This window comes from Argiope bruennichi, chromosome X2 (genome assembly GCF_947563725.1).
Source record: "Argiope bruennichi chromosome X2, qqArgBrue1.1, whole genome shotgun sequence".
Taxonomy (NCBI): Eukaryota; Metazoa; Arthropoda; class Arachnida; order Araneae; family Araneidae; genus Argiope; species Argiope bruennichi.
In genome coordinates this window covers 56951856-56973785 of record NC_079163.1, presented here as the reverse complement: position 1 = coordinate 56973785, position 21930 = coordinate 56951856, and the positions used below count along the sequence as shown (strand labels likewise).

General features: G+C 29.2%; 1 protein-coding gene across 4 annotated transcripts in view; it reads left to right on the top strand.

Moving 5' to 3' along the window:
- LOC129960122 (retinoic acid receptor RXR-alpha-B-like) overlaps positions 1-21930 on the top strand; it is a 179141-nt gene that overhangs the window by 148241 nt on the left and 8970 nt on the right. For all 4 annotated transcript variants that reach the window (XM_056073264.1, XM_056073262.1, XM_056073263.1 and 1 more), the window contains exons 5-7: positions 1241-1386; positions 12618-12780; positions 13711-13935. In XM_056073264.1, the coding sequence (XP_055929239.1) occupies positions 1241-1386; positions 12618-12780; positions 13711-13935 (534 nt within the window). The remainder of the gene's footprint in view (positions 1-1240; positions 1387-12617; positions 12781-13710; positions 13936-21930) is intronic.

The following is a 21930-nucleotide window of genomic DNA, read 5'->3' as shown; positions in this document are numbered from 1 at the left end:
TTTGTTATTATTGAAATATTTTATAAGCATTAAAAAGATTCAGAAGATTAATTGTCTTGTTAAATTTGAACCAAATTCAAAGTAGTAAAAAACGTATACTTCGTTAAGTCCGATTAAGTATTTCCATGATTCCAGTTAAGGTGATTTAGTGTTCCAACCTTCTGTTTCGATATATATATAATACTCACACTAAAATTTAGAATGTCATAAAACGTTTTCTTTTCAAGAATTGTGGGATTAAATTTTTAAAGAATCTCATTAAAAATGAACTCAAATATTAGCCATCTTTTGATGGTCAGTAAAAGAAAAAGTAATTTAATAAAAATAACCTAGCAAATTTTTAACAATAAGAAAAAAATTAGGACCGGTATTTAAATAATAAAAAAATAAGTGGGTGAAGAATTTTAATGTACTAATTAATACTGGAAGGGCTTTAACTAAATGTAGAATTAATTTTGAGATATTTCGAAACTAAATTAGTAAAACTGTGCTTCTCCTCCCATCTATAAACTTCTATCGCCGTCTCTGCATATTAAATGGTATATTATTTTGTAAGCTTTTGTTGCATGTTTTACTATACTTCAAGTAATAATCCTTTTACTGAAACAATCGATTAGGTTTAATGCTCAGAAGTCATGCATCTGCATAAACAGTTTATATTTTATGAAGTTCACTGGTTCATTCCTCAGAATTTGAAGCAACATCATAGGCAGAGTTCATGAACATAGAACAGAGTTCATGAAGGTCTGGAACATTTTTAAAAGCTGCTCTTTCAGAAACATCTGATTTTCGAGTTAAATGAAAATTTACCTTAATTTTTATCACTTACGTTCATAAATTTTGGCTTTCAGATAATAACGATTGCAGCTTCATATTTATCGTAAAAGAGGAAAATACAAGAATGTGCATATGCACAGGAGTATTATATTATCAAACTGTATTATTGGAAGTTTTCAGATTTTATAGATGCTTCATTTACATATTGAGCTAAATGACGAATTGTTAGATATGTGCATAAAAATTACGCTTTGCTTTCTTTTCCGCACATTTCATGATTTCTTACATTCCAAAAGCTTCAAAATTTTATTTTTGAATAAGAATATTTGTCAGTGAAAAATGTAGAAAAATTTGTGTCTCTATTATTAAGGGGGAGAAGGGAACAATGATTGTGTGAAATTAAGTAGGATTTTAATGAAATCTTGAACAACGACGAATTTGAACTTATATGTATGATTTTCAGCTGTCCAAGAAGAACGACAAAGAACTAAGGAGCGAAATGAAAATGAAGTTGAAAGTACAAGTAGTTCCCAAAATGACATGTCCATTGACCGTATTCTGGAAGCTGAATTACGGGTGGAACCTAAGACCGAAGGCTTAGATGCAAGTGTAAGTATATTTATGGAATTTTTGAAATAATCACAGGGATTTCTGTTCAGTGTGTACATGTTTCAGAATTTAAACAATGTGTAGTTTATCATTTTCGTGTTACAGAACATCTCTTAAAATGTTTGCAGGATTGTAGGGTGATTTGACTTTATCGGCCATCAGTTTCAAAAGTATAATTCATTATCAAGAAATAACTACAAAATCTATAAAAATGTTAAAATGATTCCTATAATTAATTATATATATTTTATTATATCATACTTCCGTTAAATTAAAGCAGCATTGTGCGAGAAATGTTGAAAGTTTCTAAGCTTTAGGTGAATAACGGATAGTTACTGAAGTTTTCAAAAGAGCATCCTTTGACTCAAAAACCATAAAGAAAGGGTCTGTTGAGAATGTGTACATTTTTCAGGGTATAAATTTAATTATTTATCAATGAAAATAATATCTTTTATTTTCAGCCGAAAAGCGGAATAAACATTGATAAGAATTTTCCTCAAACGGTCTCTACCCATTTTCGTGTGCAGCATTTTTCTCTTAAGCATGTACAATAATACGCTCTTTTCTGTGTTTTTATTATTGTTCCAAGCAAAGCACCAGTAATGTAAAAAATTAAATACATTGACAAAAGGAAATTAATAAAGAAATAATTAATGAAAAATGAACAATTATTGCTAAACTAGAGTCTAAGACTTGGAAATACCGGAAAGCCTCATTCCGAAATGATACGTCTTAGGGTTACTTTCTCGCCAACAATCAGGAGCAGATTCATTCTTTAAGTTGTGAGTGCGTTCGCTTTCAAAACAAAAAGGAAAATTTGACGGATGGATTAATTCTTTTTTTTTCCCCTCTATATTTAAATAGATATTTTTTCAGTTTAATTATAAATCCGTTTCGATTTTAAATTATGAAAACTTGAGGAATAACGATTTAAACAGAAGCTTATCATAATATTTAAATTTATATCTAAAGAAAAATTTTGTGTGAAAAGAATTCATTTAGCTATTTAGTTTTTCTTTCATGCTGTTTTTTTTTTTTTTTTTTTTTTTTTTTTTTGAGATAAGGGATACATAGACTGTTTCAGTATTTAAAATTAGTAACTGAAATATTAACAATGAATAATGGTAAAATGTAAACGTATTTGAATTAAATTACAATGAATATCGAACTGCATACCAAATCTTAGACTAGTATATTTTAAAAAAGTTATTGTTAGGAAATATTTGAAATAAATATATAATGAGTGTACCATATTAAACATTTATATTATACAGTACAACTGCAAGCTTCTGGTCTTATTTCAAATATTTTCCATGATACACTTTTACTGCCACATTTTTGCCGTAAATAGGTCCGTTAAATCCAAAGTTCGATATTTTACATCCATCTTGGTTTATTAAATAGAAAACAGAAAATTATTATTGGTTTATGTTTCTTCAAATATGCAATTCCATCAAAGAAATTGGGAACTCAAAAGTTTGCAAATGTATTCAAAATTCATAGCACAGCTGTAAAGAAATTGCACAAATTAACTAGCGAAGAAATGCTGTATTAATGGTGATAATTCTGAATACTTTTATTAAATATATTTTCTTCAAAACTTGCAGATTACATTAAAGTATATAAGACTACATTAAAGTATACATCATGGATTTATAGAAAGTGGATTATTTTTCTTAGCATCGGAGATTCATTCTAAAAAATTTTTTCTCTACAAATCAAAAAGAATTGTATCTTTTTTAAAAAAAGTTGTGACTTTAAAATCATTTTTAAGAAATTCCACTTAATTTTCAGTTGTACTGAAAGAAATAGAAACATTTAACTATTCATCTAAACAATATTTGCTGTATGACTAAGTTTGCAGTAATCATGTTTGAATTTGCAAAAACAAAAACTTGAAGAAGGTGTAACAGAATATGTTACACGCCATGCACAGTGAATCAAATCACTTACTTTATTTCTCAAAATAGGGGGGAAAGCCTCTCCCATCTAAAAGCAACTGAATCTCAAATGAAATAAGTCTCCAACTGATGAGTTCACTCAATGTCGGTGCAAATAATAAGTTCAGATTTATAAAAATTTGCTTCGTCATTGTTGGAAATTTTATTTAAAATTAGAAAAATATGAGTAACACAGCTTTTTAATTTTCATTTTTCATATTTACATTTTTTTTTTTGTCTTATTCAAACACTTACATTACTTTAACTTCATTCTAATTTGTTTTGACTTTCATCACAGTCTTGCAGAGGTTTCATTTTCCATTTCTGTTACTATCTACATTATGTACTATCTATTGTGCGTAATTTTATAACTATACGAAAAAAAATATCAATAAATAATTTCAAAATCAATGATATTTAGGAAGTTCTAGAGTATGAGAAAGAGAATGGAAATGAGAAATCAAAACCTCATGATCTTATTAAATTGAAATAATAATTAGCACCGAGAGAAGTACATCGCCAAACCTTACTTTTTCGAGACCGAACCAGGTCATTTTTTTTCTGGCGTCGAATGTCAAGTACGCCATCTCAGAATGAGGATGGGAAAAAAAGGAAATTAAGTTGAAAATAGATTTTTATTTTTTATCTTATTGAATATTGGTATTTAAAGCCAAAATACAATAACTTTCAAAGAGTCCTAGAATCCTTTCAGAACTATTCCATTTGGGGGAATGATATGTTTGTTGCTGTAGTTGTTGACCTGTCTTGCAGTATATTATTGTAGCTAAACTTAATTATTAAAAAAAAATTCTAAATGATTTTATCGATAGTTTTTGAAACACCTGACAGAATAACAATTTGGTTAATTATCGCGAAACTCCTGGATACATCTGCTTGCCTCAATACATGTGTATGCAGTATTTGAATAAAATCTCGCCAGTAGATTTTTAGTCTATAGAGGACACACACAAACAAATATTGCCTTTTATGTATATATTGATAAATATTCCTACATATGCATTTATTTCTACTTGAAATTCTGAATTGCTTTTTTTTTTTTTTTTTTTAATATTCAACTGCAATCATTTAAGACTTTATAATAGAGAGTGAAAGACATAGAAAAATAATTAGAAAAATTTATTTTAAAATTAATTCTATAAATTAAAAGTAAGTCATTTCGTTATTAGAATGTTTTTTTATAACTTACATCAAGTCAAAGTTCTGCTTTTTATTTACCAATTATTAAACATTTAAACTTAATTAAAAATGGCATAATTTAAGTATGCAAAAATCATCAATACACCGTGTAGGACTTCACTGTGAATGAAGACACCATGGCTACAAAGTAAGCTTTTGTTTTTTAATGCTTTGATATTAAGTGTTAAATAAACCAAGTTAAGCAATAAATAAAAAGATTAAGTTGATTTCATCCAGTAATCAATTATTTGATGATTTTTATGGAATTTGTGACACATGACAGTTGATCAATTTCTGTGGTATATGTTAAATAGAAACCATTTAAAATAATGAAAATTTTACAGTTGGGAATGATTCATTTGTGCATAATTCGTCAAATGATCATAGATATGTTCAAAAAGTAGCCAGACGTTTATCATAGTTGAAATCACTACAATATTCTTCAATACATTAGTTTTTAGAACATTATGAGTATTGATAGATTAGAACAGGATAGAAAATGCCATATTTTTCTTGTAAAGAATTCTGAATACATAATTCTTCACAATATATACATATTTTAGAAGTGCTTATAGCAATCCAATTTGCTAGTTTATGTACAAGAATGATTCACGTAGAAAAATTTCAATTAATCGGAAGATTTAGTGGGAAAGAGGGAGATTTTATTGTTTGTGATCGAAGTTCACATGCCACAGATTTTACAGAAAAGTAGCCTTAAAAGTAAGAAACTATTTTACTTACTAAGTTTGCAATCTTAATTGCAGAAAAACAGCTTAATCCATTTTGTTATCCATTTCTTTGTTGGTCTTTAATCTAAGAATTATATTACAGACTGATTTATTTGTAAGACATATTCTTGTGCTTTGAAGTATCTAAGAATATGCCTGTATTAAACTGGCAATATTTCAAAAATGAAATTGTGCTTAGTTTTTTTATTCTGTGATCATTTACTTTTTATACTCACTGCCCTTTCGCACAAAAGGAATTCAGTTCCGAGAAAGTGATACATTTTGTAAAGTTAACCTGAAATAAAAACCAATCATTTTATGAGGTTTCACATGAAACCTCATAAAATGATTGGTTTCACTTAAAATTCACAACTTTCGATGTGAATTTTATCGAAAGTAAAAATTAATGCAATTTTTAATTTTTTTTCAATAAATCGTTCCCATTTTGATGTTTCAGAAGGCAAAACGAATTTTATAAAACTGGCAATTAGATAACATAATTTAGTGCACTTTGCATTAACTATCTAAAATGTTTTTATTTTATCAATTTATTTATTATTATTTTGTAAAATGGCATTTTAAATTTCTGTATTTTTGGTTTTTGTATTTGCTTGTTTGCTGTATCTATTTCCCCTGCACATTATCTCCTGTACATGTAGCTGCCATATATCTACTGAATAATGCAGTTACTATTGTGCATCTATATTGGTCAGAAAACAAGGCAGTTGAATAAATAGCTGTTTTGAATGTCTTTTGTTTGGAACAGTATGGATTGATTTTCTAACCTTTAATTCATAGAAGGAAAGGAGAAAGTTTGCGTCTTTTGAAAATCAATCTAGTTCTTTAAGATATCTTTCAGTACTCACAACATTCTGAAGGCTCCCCCTGGCCTATCTTCTTTCTGTTCCTCAGAAAATCAAGAAACAATAGATCACATATGAGTAAATATCCACTTAGAATCATTTCCTGAAACATTGTTCCTTCATTGCTCAAATATCCAAACAGGAGATTTTACTTTTGAATGTATGGAGAGGAAGCTCATTTGCATTTTGAGGGACCATTTCAATAGGGTTTATCTAGAAAAATTACCGTTTCTTCCCATAAAAGTAAACATTTCCTCTGTCGAATTTAATTATTTAATTTAGATTTTTATTGTTAATATTAATTTAACATTTAACTCTCAGCTAAAAACTATAAAATAACAATTATAGTTAATAAACTCTCATTTTTTAAATGACAAATAAATTATTTATCTTGATATAAATACCTTTACATATTTATTTATAGTGACATATATACACTATTGAATATATACAAAAGTAGCTTTTTGTTATTCAGGTAGGCATTGAATTAAACTACCCATCTCTAGTATTATAATATATTGAAGTATAAAAACTAGCAGCAGCAGTCGTTCTATTTATTCGGCATAAAAGCTATTCTATACTCCTTCTCTAGTTTTACATATCTGGATTCAAGAATTACTTTTGTCCTTTTTTCACAATATTAATCATTATCAAATCCCTCGACTTAATCGCAGTATTAATCATTATTGACTTATTCGCTATGGCGGTTTTTCGCACAGGCGGTGGAGGCGGTTGCCTCGTGCCTCGAGATCCACAAGAGGGTTCAAAATCTTATTTTGACGAATATCAGTGTTAAGCAGCCAGAAAATGTTTTTGTCCACAGTCTTCCCTTAGGTCTGATTCATAGAATTTTCTCAATTTACTTTTTCTTTAAAAAAAATGAATGTCTAAAAAATAGCTAAATGAAATATTGGAGAGAATAAGTACTGACGGGAATATGGAGTACAAAAAAAAAGGGGGGGGTATAAATAATTTCGTAAGCTGTGATATTCAGGGAGTTTCTAAGAAATATATATGAAAAACAAAAAGAAAAACTGTATTATTAAATTAACAATTTGTAGTTAAAATAATAAGGAAAACATTTGACCAGTTACCCAGCCTCCATCATTAGATTTCGCTAATTTCAATTTCACAGGAAGCTCATGATCTCTAGATCATGAGATCAAGTCATATAGATCGCCTGTCCGCCTTACAAAATTAAAGTATAACGGAGACAGATTATGTTAGTTTTATTTGCGAATTAATTTCGTCTCTTTGCATGCATAGCCGATCAGTCAATATTCTCTATGTTTATTGTACAAGAATGATTTAAAATATTTCATTTGTCTTGGTAAAATGCAGTTAATTAAAGGTAATTGAAATGGCTAAACTATACTTTTTTAATATGAAGGGTGAACAGTTGGTCGCCGAAAGCGGTTAGTATGTTTTAAGATTATATATCAGTCTTTTGTCTATTCAATTAAAAGGATTAATTTTGAATTAATAATTTATATCCATCTTAGAATTCCAGATACTATAGTGCGATTTTTCTTTTCTGCTTGAATTAGAGTAATCAGTAATGAGGGCATTTTATTTTTTCTCCCTCAAAAGTACCATCGTTGCTCAAGGCGATTACTTCCATTTTAATAATGTCAGATTATTTAAATTAACTAGAATTATATTATTATATTTTTTTCTAAATTAATGAAAATATTCTAAATTCAGTAAGTTATAAATAGTAATAAAATATATAAATAATTTTTTTTTTGTTTGTTTAGTTTTCCACAAATTGAAGTCTAACTTAGAGCCATACTGAATCTATAATGCAAGTTGAGAGAAACTGTTTTTTCTGTTCTAAAAAAGTCAAGATCTATTTGCGGAATAGTATGAGTTAATTGTTTCGTTTATTTATTAAAAATGATATTATCAAAGAGTTACATACAAGTTTTTCTAAATAGAAGCAAGAAAAGTGACATTTTGATATTTTAATGTCTTTCAGTATCTGTATTTATTGTAAAATTTTAAATTCAGTTTTTATTTCTTTTATTACCGTATTTAAATTTTTTTGTTATTTGTAATTAATATTTCTTTATCAGAAAATATGCTAGATTACAGAATATGACATTTGGGTTATAGAAGTCTGACAATGTTTATTTCAGTTCGAAGCTCAGAAAGAATATAAAAATTTCCCATAATAGTCGTCTGTTTATAATAAAATTTATTATAATTCATAAAAAAAATTTTTAGTGATTTATGAACTCGAGCGGTTTTTATTTTCTAGTATAACGTAGTATACAAAAAGAAAGTATTGTAATCGTCAAAAAACTCAACTTGAGTTTTTGACAAATCTGAACATTTCAGGCTTCCCCGAGTTCCATAAAGCAAAGTTTTTAAATTATGTCTGTCTCTAAGTCTGTGACACAATAGCTCAAAAATGTCTTGAGCTAAACAAACTGAAATTTGATTGTGTGGTCTTTACAACAAATTTGTAGATTTCTATCAATATATATATATATATCTTATATCATTCTTTTGAATGAAGTTTGGCTGTCGAGTACAAGTGAGCACGATAGGCAGTAAATAGCTATAGAATAAAAAAAAAACGGTATACAAATTTAGCATCTAAATTTAGATACTTATCGGTTTTTGAATTAAATCCGTCAAAGAGTTGATCGCTTGTTGATCTGAACTTTTGCATGCACGTAACAGCGATAATTTAAAAACGCAACGACTTAGATCAATGAAAGCGGATATGTGATCGTGATATTAAGACTGCATTCTGTGTTAAATTTTGATTGCAATCGGTTGAAAGAAAGGCATTCACAATGCATATTTTATTTTCTTCACCATACTATGAAGCACAAAATTCATATGCGTGTATCTGAAAATAAAAATTTGAGCCCAATGACCACGATTTTAAGGGGGAGGAAGAGAGATGCCTTTATTAGAGAGTATACTGGAAAGTTGCGCGAAGACCATTCCTGCTAATTAAATTGGAAAGTTTCATTTTTTGAAACTTAATTCAAGAAAAAAAAATTTTATTATCATTTTTTTAAATTTTGTTCCCATTTAATATAAAATTCGAATGCTTGAATAGTGTTGTGTCCATACGATTTAAAAGATCGAAAGAAATCACTGTCACTTCATTCTTTTACATTATTTAATAAAAGAGTTTAGAATAAAGAATAAAGAACAACAAAATATTGTAATTTTTTTTTTGCTTATTTAATCATATATATATATAATGATATTTTAAACTCTTAATTTCAATTTAATTAATTTCCAAGCTTTTATCTTAATTTAGCCCATAGTAAGTTCATTCTCTTATTTCGTGATCCAATTCCACTGTCTCTACTTAATTAATTCAAGAGAAGCTTTGTTAAATTGCCGAATCAGCTAAAAGTCTAACTTTCCCACACTCCGCGTGAAGAGGCAAAATACCACTGATGAGGCAAATTCTTTTTTAAAATCTCCCTGTGTTTCCCCTACCTTCTCCGCGTGTGTAACGAAAATCCCTTTTGAAATCTCGTAATATATTAGCACTGTAAAGAAATATTTTCCCTCTGAAAATCATAGGTTATATAAGACCAGGGATAAAATGTCCTATAGCTTTTTCCTCATTCCTTTTCTGTGTCGTTCTGTGGGCTCATCGCTTGTACATATGCCTGCTTCTTCAAAATGAAATAAAACGACGTCACGAAATTAAAAGTATATTCACTGTCTTCAAACTGCATTCTGCTTCACGTAAAATAATGCTTACATTTATAGTCTTTCATGGCTGTTTTCAAAATCCTGAAATGAGACAAAATTCTTCTAATGAGGTCCCTGGCCCAGTGCAGTTACAATTATTGTCTGGACACATCTCAACTTTACCAATACTAGCTAACTTGGGTAATGGATCTAACCCTTATACCAATGTAAATATTATTATTGACACAGGATCCACACTTTCTATTATATCTGCAGATATTGTGAAAAGATAATTTGACTAGAGAAAATTTAAAGCCAATTAGAGTCAAACAAGCTCATGGAATGTTCCAAATAACCCAAATTTGTGACATTTATTTAAAAATTGGTCAAATAAAGAAAAATTATGTATCATGAACAATCCTTTACCATACATAATCTTAGGCCTTCCAGATTGTAATTTATATAAATTATAATGATAAAAATAAAATATTTCAAAATGAAAAAATTATTGCAAAACTTGCATACCAATAATAATCCAATGCCTTTACATATTGTTGAAAATAATAACACTGGTGATAAGAAGGTCAAGGTAGTGAATACATCAAAGGAAATTTTTCCGCCTCTGATTATAAACAAACTATCTGAACCTATGTTATCTCTTGTCTTATGTGTTTGCAAAAAATAAATATGATGCTGGTAGAATAAGAATGGAACCCCCTAGAATAATTTTAACATCTGATCTATCAGTTTCACAAAGGACTTATAGAATCTCTACTACCGACGAAATTGAAATAAGCAAGCAAATAAAAAAATATTAACTGCCGGGTTAATAAAAGAATCTACTTGCAACTATGCCCCCGGGAGGGAATAAAGCGAAGTTTAAAAATTCATAAGTGTCTTCTATTTGACCGCGAAACTGCTTTAAAAATATGTATTTGCATTATATATATAATATGAAATAAATGGGATGGTGCGAGAAAAACGTCGATACATAAACAGACTAATCCGCTTATAGTTTAAGAGAACTTTTGTTTGGAACAAATGGGAGCCTATTGCAGTTGTTGAAATGATTTGCGAGATCTTTGATTTTTGAAAAAGTACAAAATCAAAATTCTGTATTAAGTCCGAACTTTTAGAGTGTTAAATATGCGAATGAGTTAAACGTTAGTGAATAAAATACTGAAACAACTCATTACATGTGGATAATTCATTGTCACTACATTTTGACAAAATGCTTCTTAAAAAAATGAAGCAATAATTTAAAAACATTTCTGTAAATTCATTGCTTTTATTAAATATTCTTTTAATAGAAACAGATTCAGTATGAAAGAAAGTCTAAAAATTGATGTCGTTGTTGAAAACTTGAACATGAAAATCAATAGCATTGTATTATTCATGTTCTAATTATAAAATAATTAAACATATCTTTTATTTTTCATCTACTCCAAGCACTTTTTTAATTTAAGATTGTTTTACTAATGTTTATTGCTAAACTCATTAAGAATTTTTGATTATGTTAAAAGATGTGCCTTGAAAATACACTTTAAGTATTATTTATATGTATTGTAAATGAAAATATGCATTTCGAATTCTTATTTAGCCATGTTTCACCATTCCTAAAACATTAATTTTCTTTAAAACACATTAACGATTGAAGTAAAAACTTGAATGAAAAGAAGTATTTATTACGTTTACATATATTGAAACAACCCGGAATAATTTTCTTCGGTTCATCAGTGAAATTTCACATGTTTTCTGACAGAAAGCTTTTTTAACACATAAATTTAGAGTCTTTGCTGCGTTATTTGTATTAAAATCGTGTCTATTTTGGACAATATACATTTCCATAACTCACCGATATGAAAATAAATATTTATTTTTCAAAAAATGATGTTCTTGTAAAAGCAAATGGCAAACACTAGTTACAATTGACGTGTCGCCAAAGAAATGTTATTATTTCGTTGTATTTTGAACAAGTGGCCATCCAGCTATATTAGAAATGATATGAAAAAGTCACGTTATACTCAGTATAACTTGACAGTATAGAAAAAAGCTACAAACGTCTCCTTCAACCCGGACTGAATTGACTTTATTGTATTTGGAAAGCTACTGATGGAACAGAATTTTGTTTTAAGTACTCAGTGATAAATATCTATTTTCAAAGCGAAAATTGTTCCATTTTATAGACATTCTATCTGATATTCCGCGAATTGAAATTTCACCTTGAAATGCTCCAAGAAAAAGTATGAAGTTCATTGTCTGGGAACATAAGGATTGGTGACATAACTCTCGGTACTAATCATATAACAGTTCATTTAAAAAATGTGTCTTAGATGTATCGTTTTTTATCTCCTTATCATTTTATATCGTCGAAGCATTCTGAATATCTCTGCTTTTGAAATTATTTATTGATTTTACTTTTTTTACTCCTTGTGTTCCTCCAGTGCTCATTTTCCACTACATTTCGTTTGACTATTTTCATTCGTTCGTTTCCTTTCTTTTTAAATAAAAAAATGAGGGAGAAAAAAAATTTTATTTGCAATTTAAAAAATTCGGTTAAGCATTGCGATGTATGTCGAGTAAATTTTGAAACCTGTCTTGGGTCTCAAAGCACAATGCGGCCGCCATCAATGTAGAGAATTCCTCAAATTTTCCTGCTATGCATCATTCTGAAATTCTTTACCCAAACGTGGCAACGATCATAAAACCCTTCGCTCTCTTCTAGAGGTTTAAAAAAGGAGCTGTTTATTGTACATGGGAGAGTTACTATTAAAAATGAAAATATCTCCTTGTTATAGTGTATGCAAAAATAAATCATGTTCTTTTTGTTTTAGTGGTTTGTAAAACAAGAGTGTCCTGTATCTCCTCAAAAAGATTCTGTGATTAACATATGCCAAGCAGCAGATAAGCAGCTTTATCAACTGGTGGAATGGGCTAAGCACATACCACACTTTACGGAGCTTCCTCTTGAAGATCAAATGGTGTTATTGAAAGCTGGTAAGAATCCTCAATGTATCTTAATTTTCAGGCTGATGGATGTATTTCTTTTGTAAATCCGAAGTTATTTTACAAAATGTTTAGCATATTGTTCATTACTATTTTTTTGTGAGATTCATTGTTGAAATCACTGTCATTTTTTTTTTATTTAAGAAGACTGACCCCTTTTTAACTTCATATAGACAAGTAGTCTAAGCAAAAGTGATTCCATAAACAAAAATATATTTTTGTATTGGTGAATATTAATTAATAGCCATCTTTTATAATAAATGCTTTACTAATGTATCAATTGCATGAAGATGGGTGGCTGTTATCTAAGTTTAATTACTTAATGAAAAAGTAATCAAAGTTCGATTAATATTGTGTGGGTGCAACCATTCTGAGAAGTATGAGCTATGGGTTCTGACTTTCTGTTTTATTTTAATTTCCCATCATGAAATTCGTGTTATATTAAAATGCTGTAGTCTTTGTACCCTTTAAATATCAACGTGGGTGCTTCTTTTCATATATAGCCAACTTCCTTGTGGTTTAATATATGTAAATTAACTTTCTAATAGAAACATTTGTCACTTTATTTTTAGAAGAATCTCTTCTTCTATTCAGCAAATGATTCCAGTTCTAAAATTTGAAACTAAGCGAGCTTTTAGTTGTAAATTTTTAATGCTGATTCATGACTTTAAGGAAGTTTTTATGACTGTAAAAAAGATTTTCTAACTAAAAGGTCGATTGCTTTAAACAAGGATTTAAGGAGTTTATTACATATTAAGTCTATATTGACTTCAAGATATCTCACAATATTGTCTATGTACAAGATGCGACTCCAAGTATGCAGTATTTGCATACAAACGGGATGTATATATTATGATATAGTTATTCCTTAAAGTAAAGGATGTTCAAAGTATTATTCTGAGAAAATATGTTTCTTTTAAGGCTGGAATGAACTTTTGATTGCTGCATTCTCTCATCGATCTGTCGCCGTTAAAGATGGTATTGTTTTAGCGACTGGACTTGTAGTTCATCGAAATAGCGCACACAGTGCTGGCGTTGGCACAATTTTCGAGAGGGTACTCTGCGAGTTAGTAGCAAAAATGCGAGAAATGAAAATGGATAAAACTGAACTTGGATGCCTGCGAGCTATTGTACTTTTTAATCCAGGTAACAATTTTTTCTTTATTTGATTATAGGATTTAAAAGTATTTTTATTCTATTAACAAAAAATATTGTTACGTTTGCATTAAAAAAAACAGATTAATTTTTTTACCTCTCTGTGTTAGAAAAACTTTTAAGATTTACGTTCTTAATAAATAAAATGACTCATTCTTGCAAAATATGACTCTTAATTAAGGTATTTGGCGTCATTTACATGATAGACAAAGCTTCTATTTGGTTACATCTATTTCGGAATGTTATTTTTGTTTGAAAAAAAAAACAAACGATTTTGAAAACTTTCATTTTTACTCTTTCATTTTCAAATTAAAAACTCACATCTAGTATCAATTAAAGAAAATTATATAATAATTTTTTGAAAATTCTAATATGTCTTGCATTTACAATTTTTAATTTTGGTGTTAAAATTCTGCTTTGAAAACTTTGCAGATATGCAGTTATGTGGGAGGGATTACAATCCGCTAGGTTTTGTATTCTGGCTTCTTACAACTTATAGTTGTATAAAAGGTTTTAAATGTAAAGATATAAAGTTTCAATATTTTTATCAAAAAATTTCATAAAGGACCCATATTAAAAGAATACATATTATAATTCCCGTTTTCCCACCAAATTATAAAACTGCATTAAAAGTTATTCTTAGAAATCAAATTTCTTTATTCTAAATTTATTCGTTATCTAATAAAATTTTAAATCTCTAATACTAAAATAAAAAATTTTTTTTTATTATTATCTTAAAAAATAATAATACTTGACTGAATATTTTGTTAAATGAATTTATGTATTCTCGTATTAAGTATTTTGCTCGTATATTTATCATTTAAAAGTAATTTTTTATGTATGAAATTAATTTAATTTAAAAGGTTCTATTATAATTTTCGATTTTTTAGCTGGTTTCTGTTTAAGAAACAATTATCCCTTTAATTATATATGTAATAATTAATACTCCAGTTATACAAATTTTTATTTGTATCTGAAGCTGTAAAATTATATAGAATAAATTAATGAACATTTAGAGTAAATTCTCTTTTTCACGTTTGTGACACACATATATCCTATGTCTATCTCTTCACATTCTAAAACTCATTGTTAAAAAGTACGTGTATAGAACACAATGGAGTCATTAAAGCATGGATGAAAACTGTTTTACTAATGATTGAAATGCACCAATTTATTAATATTTTTCTAATAAAGTGGTCTACCATTTCTTAAGCTTTAAATGGATGAGGGCTAACGGTATTAGAAATATCGTTCACCGATAGAGAAATGCAAAGTACAGAAAGAAGAAAACGAGTAAATTTTATCTCTGCATGTGCAAGTCATTAATCTTAACACTAAAATTATTATTTCTGAATAATGAAAGATCTATTTTCATGGCGTTTGCTTGCTATTTCAATTGTAATTCATTGAATGAAATTAGGATTCAGGCTCAGGTGCAATTTAGACAAAACTTTCAATGTTCTTGAATATCTTTTTTGGAAAATAGTGAACAAAATTGTGTGTAAACTGTTAGGAGAGATCGAATGAGTAACCCATAATACAATTATAACCCATGTAGATACAATGAGTAACCCACGTTTTACAGAGAACTGATTAATCTTTTAATTAATGCTGAATTTTTTGTGTTCGTAAATAAAAAAAATTGCAGGTGGTTTCGAAAAACTTTCTCTTACTTTCAAAAGTATTTACTTTTGAACACACTTTCTTAATTTTTACCAATAACAAATCTTTGTTGCAAGCGAAAATATTTCTTAAGTTTCATTCTAACAAGGAATTTGAAGAATTAATTTGATTAGAATGGCTTTTCAGAATTATTTAGTAATTACACACTACTTCGTATGAAATAGAACTCCTTAAGTGATACTTGGTTGCCATATTATACTATTGTTTAAAGTCTCACTAGTTCATGTAATACTGCTTGACTGCTGATCAACCAATCACAAGGCTCCAAACTAAGTAAGTTGTAAGTGATATATTTAGAGGTTTAAAAAGAACTCTGCATTGTATTTTCAAGAGATGCTCTGCATGAGTTATTGAAATTTAATTTTTTGTTTCCTAATAAATAAAACTTAGATGTGTAATATAGCATGATATTTTTAAGGATGTGTAATATTATACAGTGCTGTATAACATTGCTCAATGTCATGAAAAAAATGTTGCATAATATTATAACATTTTTACATTTTAAATTGTTTCAGTTTTGGGGAAAACGTTATATCTATTGCTTTTACAAATTTTATTATATTGCACGATATTATGTGCTACTTTGGGTATTTTGTAATAAAATTTTGTATTATAAAATATCTTTTTCATGAGATTATGTAATGTTATACAATGCTGCGTGATATTATACATTATTGAATAAAGATATTAATTGTATTGAAGAATATTGTACAATATCAAATAATATAAAGTATTTTATAATATTGTACTATATTGATTAACATTGTACAACATGACACAGTGTTATGTAATATTACGCTGTACTGAATGATATTACGTAGTACTGTATAATGTTATAAGGTATTGTATAATATAAAACTTTATTGCAAGAATTGTTTAATATTGCACAGTATTGAATGATATAATTTACTAATATTACATAATATAATTGTTTTATGTTATTCAATATTCGGTTTTTTATTTATGCTTTTATAGTTTTATGCTTCATACAGTGATTTAAAACTTACCCTTTTTGTTTTTAACGACTGAAATTCAAGTTGTATAACATAGCTTTTACTTTAAGTTAAACTTTTTACTCTCTAATTATTTTGCATTAGAATCTTTCAAAAAAAATTGTTTAAGTCGAATTAATCATCTACGTAAATATTTTTTTTCATTTAATAATGCTAATAAAAGTATGGGATTGAGGATGCAAATTTGTTGCAAATTAATTTTGCAATAATTTAGAATGCAAAAATGAACTTAAATAAATCTTTCTTAATAAAGACCTACTTAAATCCTTAAATTTTTAAGAATGCAAACTTTAATTAGACATGCTGCTATCTAATGCTATGAAGTCAGTATGAAAGGTTTATTTTGAATTGCAGTCTTTAGATTTTTTTTACAGTTCAGACTAAGCGACATGAATGTAAATGTCTTACAATATAATATCTTTTTATAATTATCAGAAACTTCAGATTAACTGTTATGATTATTTAAAAATTTCAATTTGCTACATTGATCATTTCCATGAAGAGCAATTAAAAGATTTTGTTATTTTAGAGAAATATATTTTACGATTGGTGAACAAATGTTAGCTTTAATAAATATATTCTAAAAACTGCAAAGAGTTTGAAATAGATGTGTATTAAAATTTTATTCAAGTTATTAAGAATTAAATTCCCTTCTGTTATTTGAAGAAGATATCTATAGAGAGTGAAAAATTAATTCAAAATACTTCTCTTAAAAAAAGTCATTTGAAAAATTAGTAAATAATGTTGGAGACAAAATGTACCTAAATGATGCGGAAATTATATAAAATTCGTTTTGTTCTCTAGAAATGTGTTATGTCCCAAAATAAATTTAATTTTAGAATTAATTTTGATCAAATTAAATTCATTTTGTTATATCAGATTAGTTATTAATTCTACAACACTATCCCAGTTAGGTATAGAGTCTAATATTCATCAAATTTATAGATCCAATCATTCCTTGTAGTATCTGAGAACTTAAGGAGGTAACAGCTGTAAAAAGAATTATGTAAAAAATTATCTCCATATCGCCAATATTGGAAATTCTGAATTCTGTTTTTATTTCTTATTTTTATACAATTTTTTCATCACTCCTATAAATTTTTTCTAAGTATGAATTATGGCATTATTCCTTTATTATTATTATATTACTGATTATAAATATATTATTTTTGACTTGTAATGGACAAATAGCATTTTTATAACTTTCTCCAAATGAAATCAGTTAGGGTTGTTAGGAACGAAGTTTGCACTTTTTCGTTTGAGTTGATGTTTCTCTATTACCTCAGAGAAGATGGAGTAATTGGGAATACTTGTTTTGACTTCTGATCATAATAACGAACTGATTGAAGAGAATATTATTTCAGAAAATTCAAAATCTGAAAACCAAAGAGTCCGGTTTGGGAATCCGGAGCATTGGGTGCACGGTAGAACAGTCCAGTAGACTCAATACCAAATAATGACGTTTATCCAATACGAACACACAGACAATAAGGCATAATCTAACATTTACAATAAACAGCATTCACACAAGCAGGAAATCTGTTGTAAACACCGTAACATCACAAAGCGCTGAGAGAGAACTCCACTGAAGAGAATCTTCGTATGACTATTCACGCCTCTGTATTGTCTATAATCTCCGTAGTTTTCTCGAGCTAAGCCAATCGCTGATTCATTCTTGACTCGATGCTCGACTCATTATCGACTTAACGACTGACTACTCTGCAGACAAGTCGTCGATTAACTCTACTTACTAACTCCAAATCCGTCTCCTTGTTTTTTTATAGTTTCTGTAATAGGGCAAAGAAGGTTCTTGAAGGATCAGTATAACTTGCGTTCTAATGGAATTATTGCCAAAATTCCTATAGATACTAGAATCTTTGATTTTTGTCGCTGATGCTGGAGGTCATTCTTCTGGTGTCCTTTCGACATCCATCGGAGCTATTTTTACAACTGTCTTCCTTATCATGGAACTAAATGCACTTCAAGATACATTACAAATTCGTAAATAAGTTTTTTAAATAAGAAAATACTTTTATTGCCTCAGAATTTGTTTTAACGTTCGTATTTAATTATCCCAAAGTACTGTTTTTCAAAAAATATGTACAGGGTGTTCGAAAAAGTATAGCTACCCTTCCAAAAACGAATTAAACATAAAGGGACCAAGATTTTCATTTACAGTTTTTTTGTTTTTTGTTTCATAAAGAAAAGGTTCAAGTTTCTTCTTATCGAAATGTAAACTAGATAGCGTTACGTCAATGTTTTGCGATATTCTCGTTTTAAAATTGCTTCACGGCAGGAATGAGCGCAAGTTGTAGCATGGCTTACCAAATTTAAATCTGTAATATGAATACATCGTGAATTTCGAACTGCCTATAATTGAAATCCACTTTTAAGATCCTCAGTTTGTAAGTGGCCTAAAAGATTTATGACGACAGGTAGCGCATTGCAAAGATCAAAATATGATGGCCTAGCAGAAGCTGCGATGACGTTTCACGAATTAAATAATCCGTTTGTTATAGTCCACGTAAATTGATTCGCCGAGTGGCACAGCTATTACAAATACCAATATCATCTATGCATAAATGATGACGGTTTTAGGCGTATAAACTTCAATTGTTGTACGCGTTAAACCTGATGATAAACTTCGACGTCGAACATTTGCGGAAGAAATGTTACAAAAAATGGAGGAGGATGAAACTTTTCTACAACCCGTCATGTTTTCTGATGAAGCAATGTTTCATGCATCAGCTATTGTTAATCGACCAATACCCGAATATGGGGATTAGAAAATCCGTATGCTGTACTGGAGGAACAAAGAGACGGCCCTAAAGTACACGTTTGGTGTGGTTTATTGCACGATCGAATTGTTTGGCTTTTTATCTTTTCTGAAGTAACTGTCCGCTCAGGCAATTGCCTTGATATGCTGGAAATTTTGGCAACCCAATATCATTTCCAGTTGGGGCACCACCATACAGGAATTTGGAAGTGCGAAAGGTTTTTTGATGAAAAGCTCCCCAGTCATTGGATGGGAAGTGGAGGTCCAATACTGTGGCCACCTAGATCCCCATACAGAAAAACTTTGGCTTCTTCTTATGGGGATACATGAAAAACATTGTTTACCAACCTCCAATTCGTGACACTGATGAACTGGAAAGTCGAATTGCAGCGACCATTCAGCGTGTTGATCCTGTGATACTACAGAGACTGTGACGAGAAATCTCATATAGACTAAATGTTTTGCACTCAAGTGATGGTGCGCATATTGAAGTCATGCAATCAAACATTGCAAAAAAAATTGATATTTTCCTTATTTCACATAAAAAAAATCGTAAGCGAATATCTTTGTTTATTTGTAATTAACTTTTGAAAATGTAGCCATACTTTTCAAACACCCTGTATATAATCTGCTTCATGGAATATTGCATATAAGCTATAAAAATTCCTCTCAACAAGCTGGAAGGCAAATATAGATTTCTTTTCTTCTAAGTTACTATTTTCAAATTTCTTTCGGTTATTAGCATTCTTCTCGAAAATTCTCGCTTACACTCTAATTTTACAAATAATTACCTTTCCCCGTATCACCCCGCACCTTCCATGGTGTTCACCAACGCCATGCAAAGTAGTTACACAATACAGTATACACGGTACAATCAATACAATACACACGACAGCATGATGAATTTAAGTCCTTACGTTTATCGCGTTTACATGCATGAGAAGTTACTGACCAACAGATGGTCAACCGCTGGACAGATTTGGTTCAAAATTTTATACGAGTTTCTATTTTAGAGGCTAAATCTGTATACCGAATTTTATTTACACAGCTCTTTGCGTTTTGTAATTATTGAGATGCCTTCATATTTACAAATATTTTTCTTTTACAAATTAATATAATTCAATTATTAAGAGAATAAACATTAATTTTTATAAATATAAAATGAAAAATGTATTAATTAAAACTATTTGTAAATTATTAATTTAGTTTGAATAGTTTTGAAAAAGATTAAAAGGGAACAAAAGAAAAGGGGGAAAAAAGCGTGTACCGAGGATCGGAGTCTGACCACTTAGTGCGAAAATAATTGCCTTGACAAACGTGTCATTGGGCGAGTGGGCCAGTCATAAGCTATTAGTATATTAGATAGTCATATTACTCACTTTCCGACCCGCCTGAAGGCGCACGGATAAATAATACTGAATGACCGGACCACCGCAACAGCAACACTGGCGGGAACTGTGGTTGCGTTTTAAGTACCATCACCGGCCACGGTACAACCCTTCCCTAAGGAAGTACGTGCTGTCATCGATGGGAGGAAGCAGACGCCCCACCTTTACGTGTATCCTCCAGGGTGGCTAGAACCAACCACCATGCTTTAAGCTTCTCATCCTCATTTCGAGGTACCCTCGGGGGGATTAGTATATAAGATAGGCAAAAAGGTATTTTTTTTTTTTTTTTTTTTTTTTTTTTTGGAATTGGTTAATTATTGAGCGTTAATATTTTAATGAATGGACACCCTAAAGGTATACTTCAGTTATACTAAATCTCATCCCGAACTCAATTTTTCCAACCCGTGACCTCCCCTGGTAAGTCATGGAAATGGACCTTAAAATAAGCAAACACTATTAGTTCAATTTAGAATAAAAAATACAGCTATCGCTTCACGTAGAACATTCAGTCTCTCATTCAACTAATTTTTCTTCGACGTATATGCTGCTTGAAAGAAACGATACGATCTGGTTAGAATAACTTCTTTCTGACTCTCAGATATTGCAAACTATCAATAACCACTAAAATAAATTTTGATTTAGTCAAATTGGCGCTATTCAAATTTATAACTTCACTTGACTAATGTCAGTTTCCCCAAATCCTCGAAACTTAATAAATAATGGGCTGTTTATTTCCTTAAATATTGCCCCTAGACATATACTTTCCGTAACAAAGTTTCATTAAATAAGGTGACCAACTACATGAATACGATCTGACTTTTGTGGATGTTGATGGTAAAAAGTTTGAAAATTATTATTTATATGTCAAACATAGTCGAAAACTGTGAGTTAATGAAATATTTTCATTACATTTATCTGTGGCATACTAAATTTCAGGCCTCTATCAAAAAAATTTCAGAAATATTAATCTTTAAATTTATTGACTTAGGCCACTTGTTCAAACACTTGTCTCAAGTATGAAAGAGTATTTCGTTGCACGTTTCTGGGATTATATACATATCACAATAGGTTATTAAAAGAGACTTACTATTTTTTCTTGCATTTAAATAAAATTCGTATGCAACGT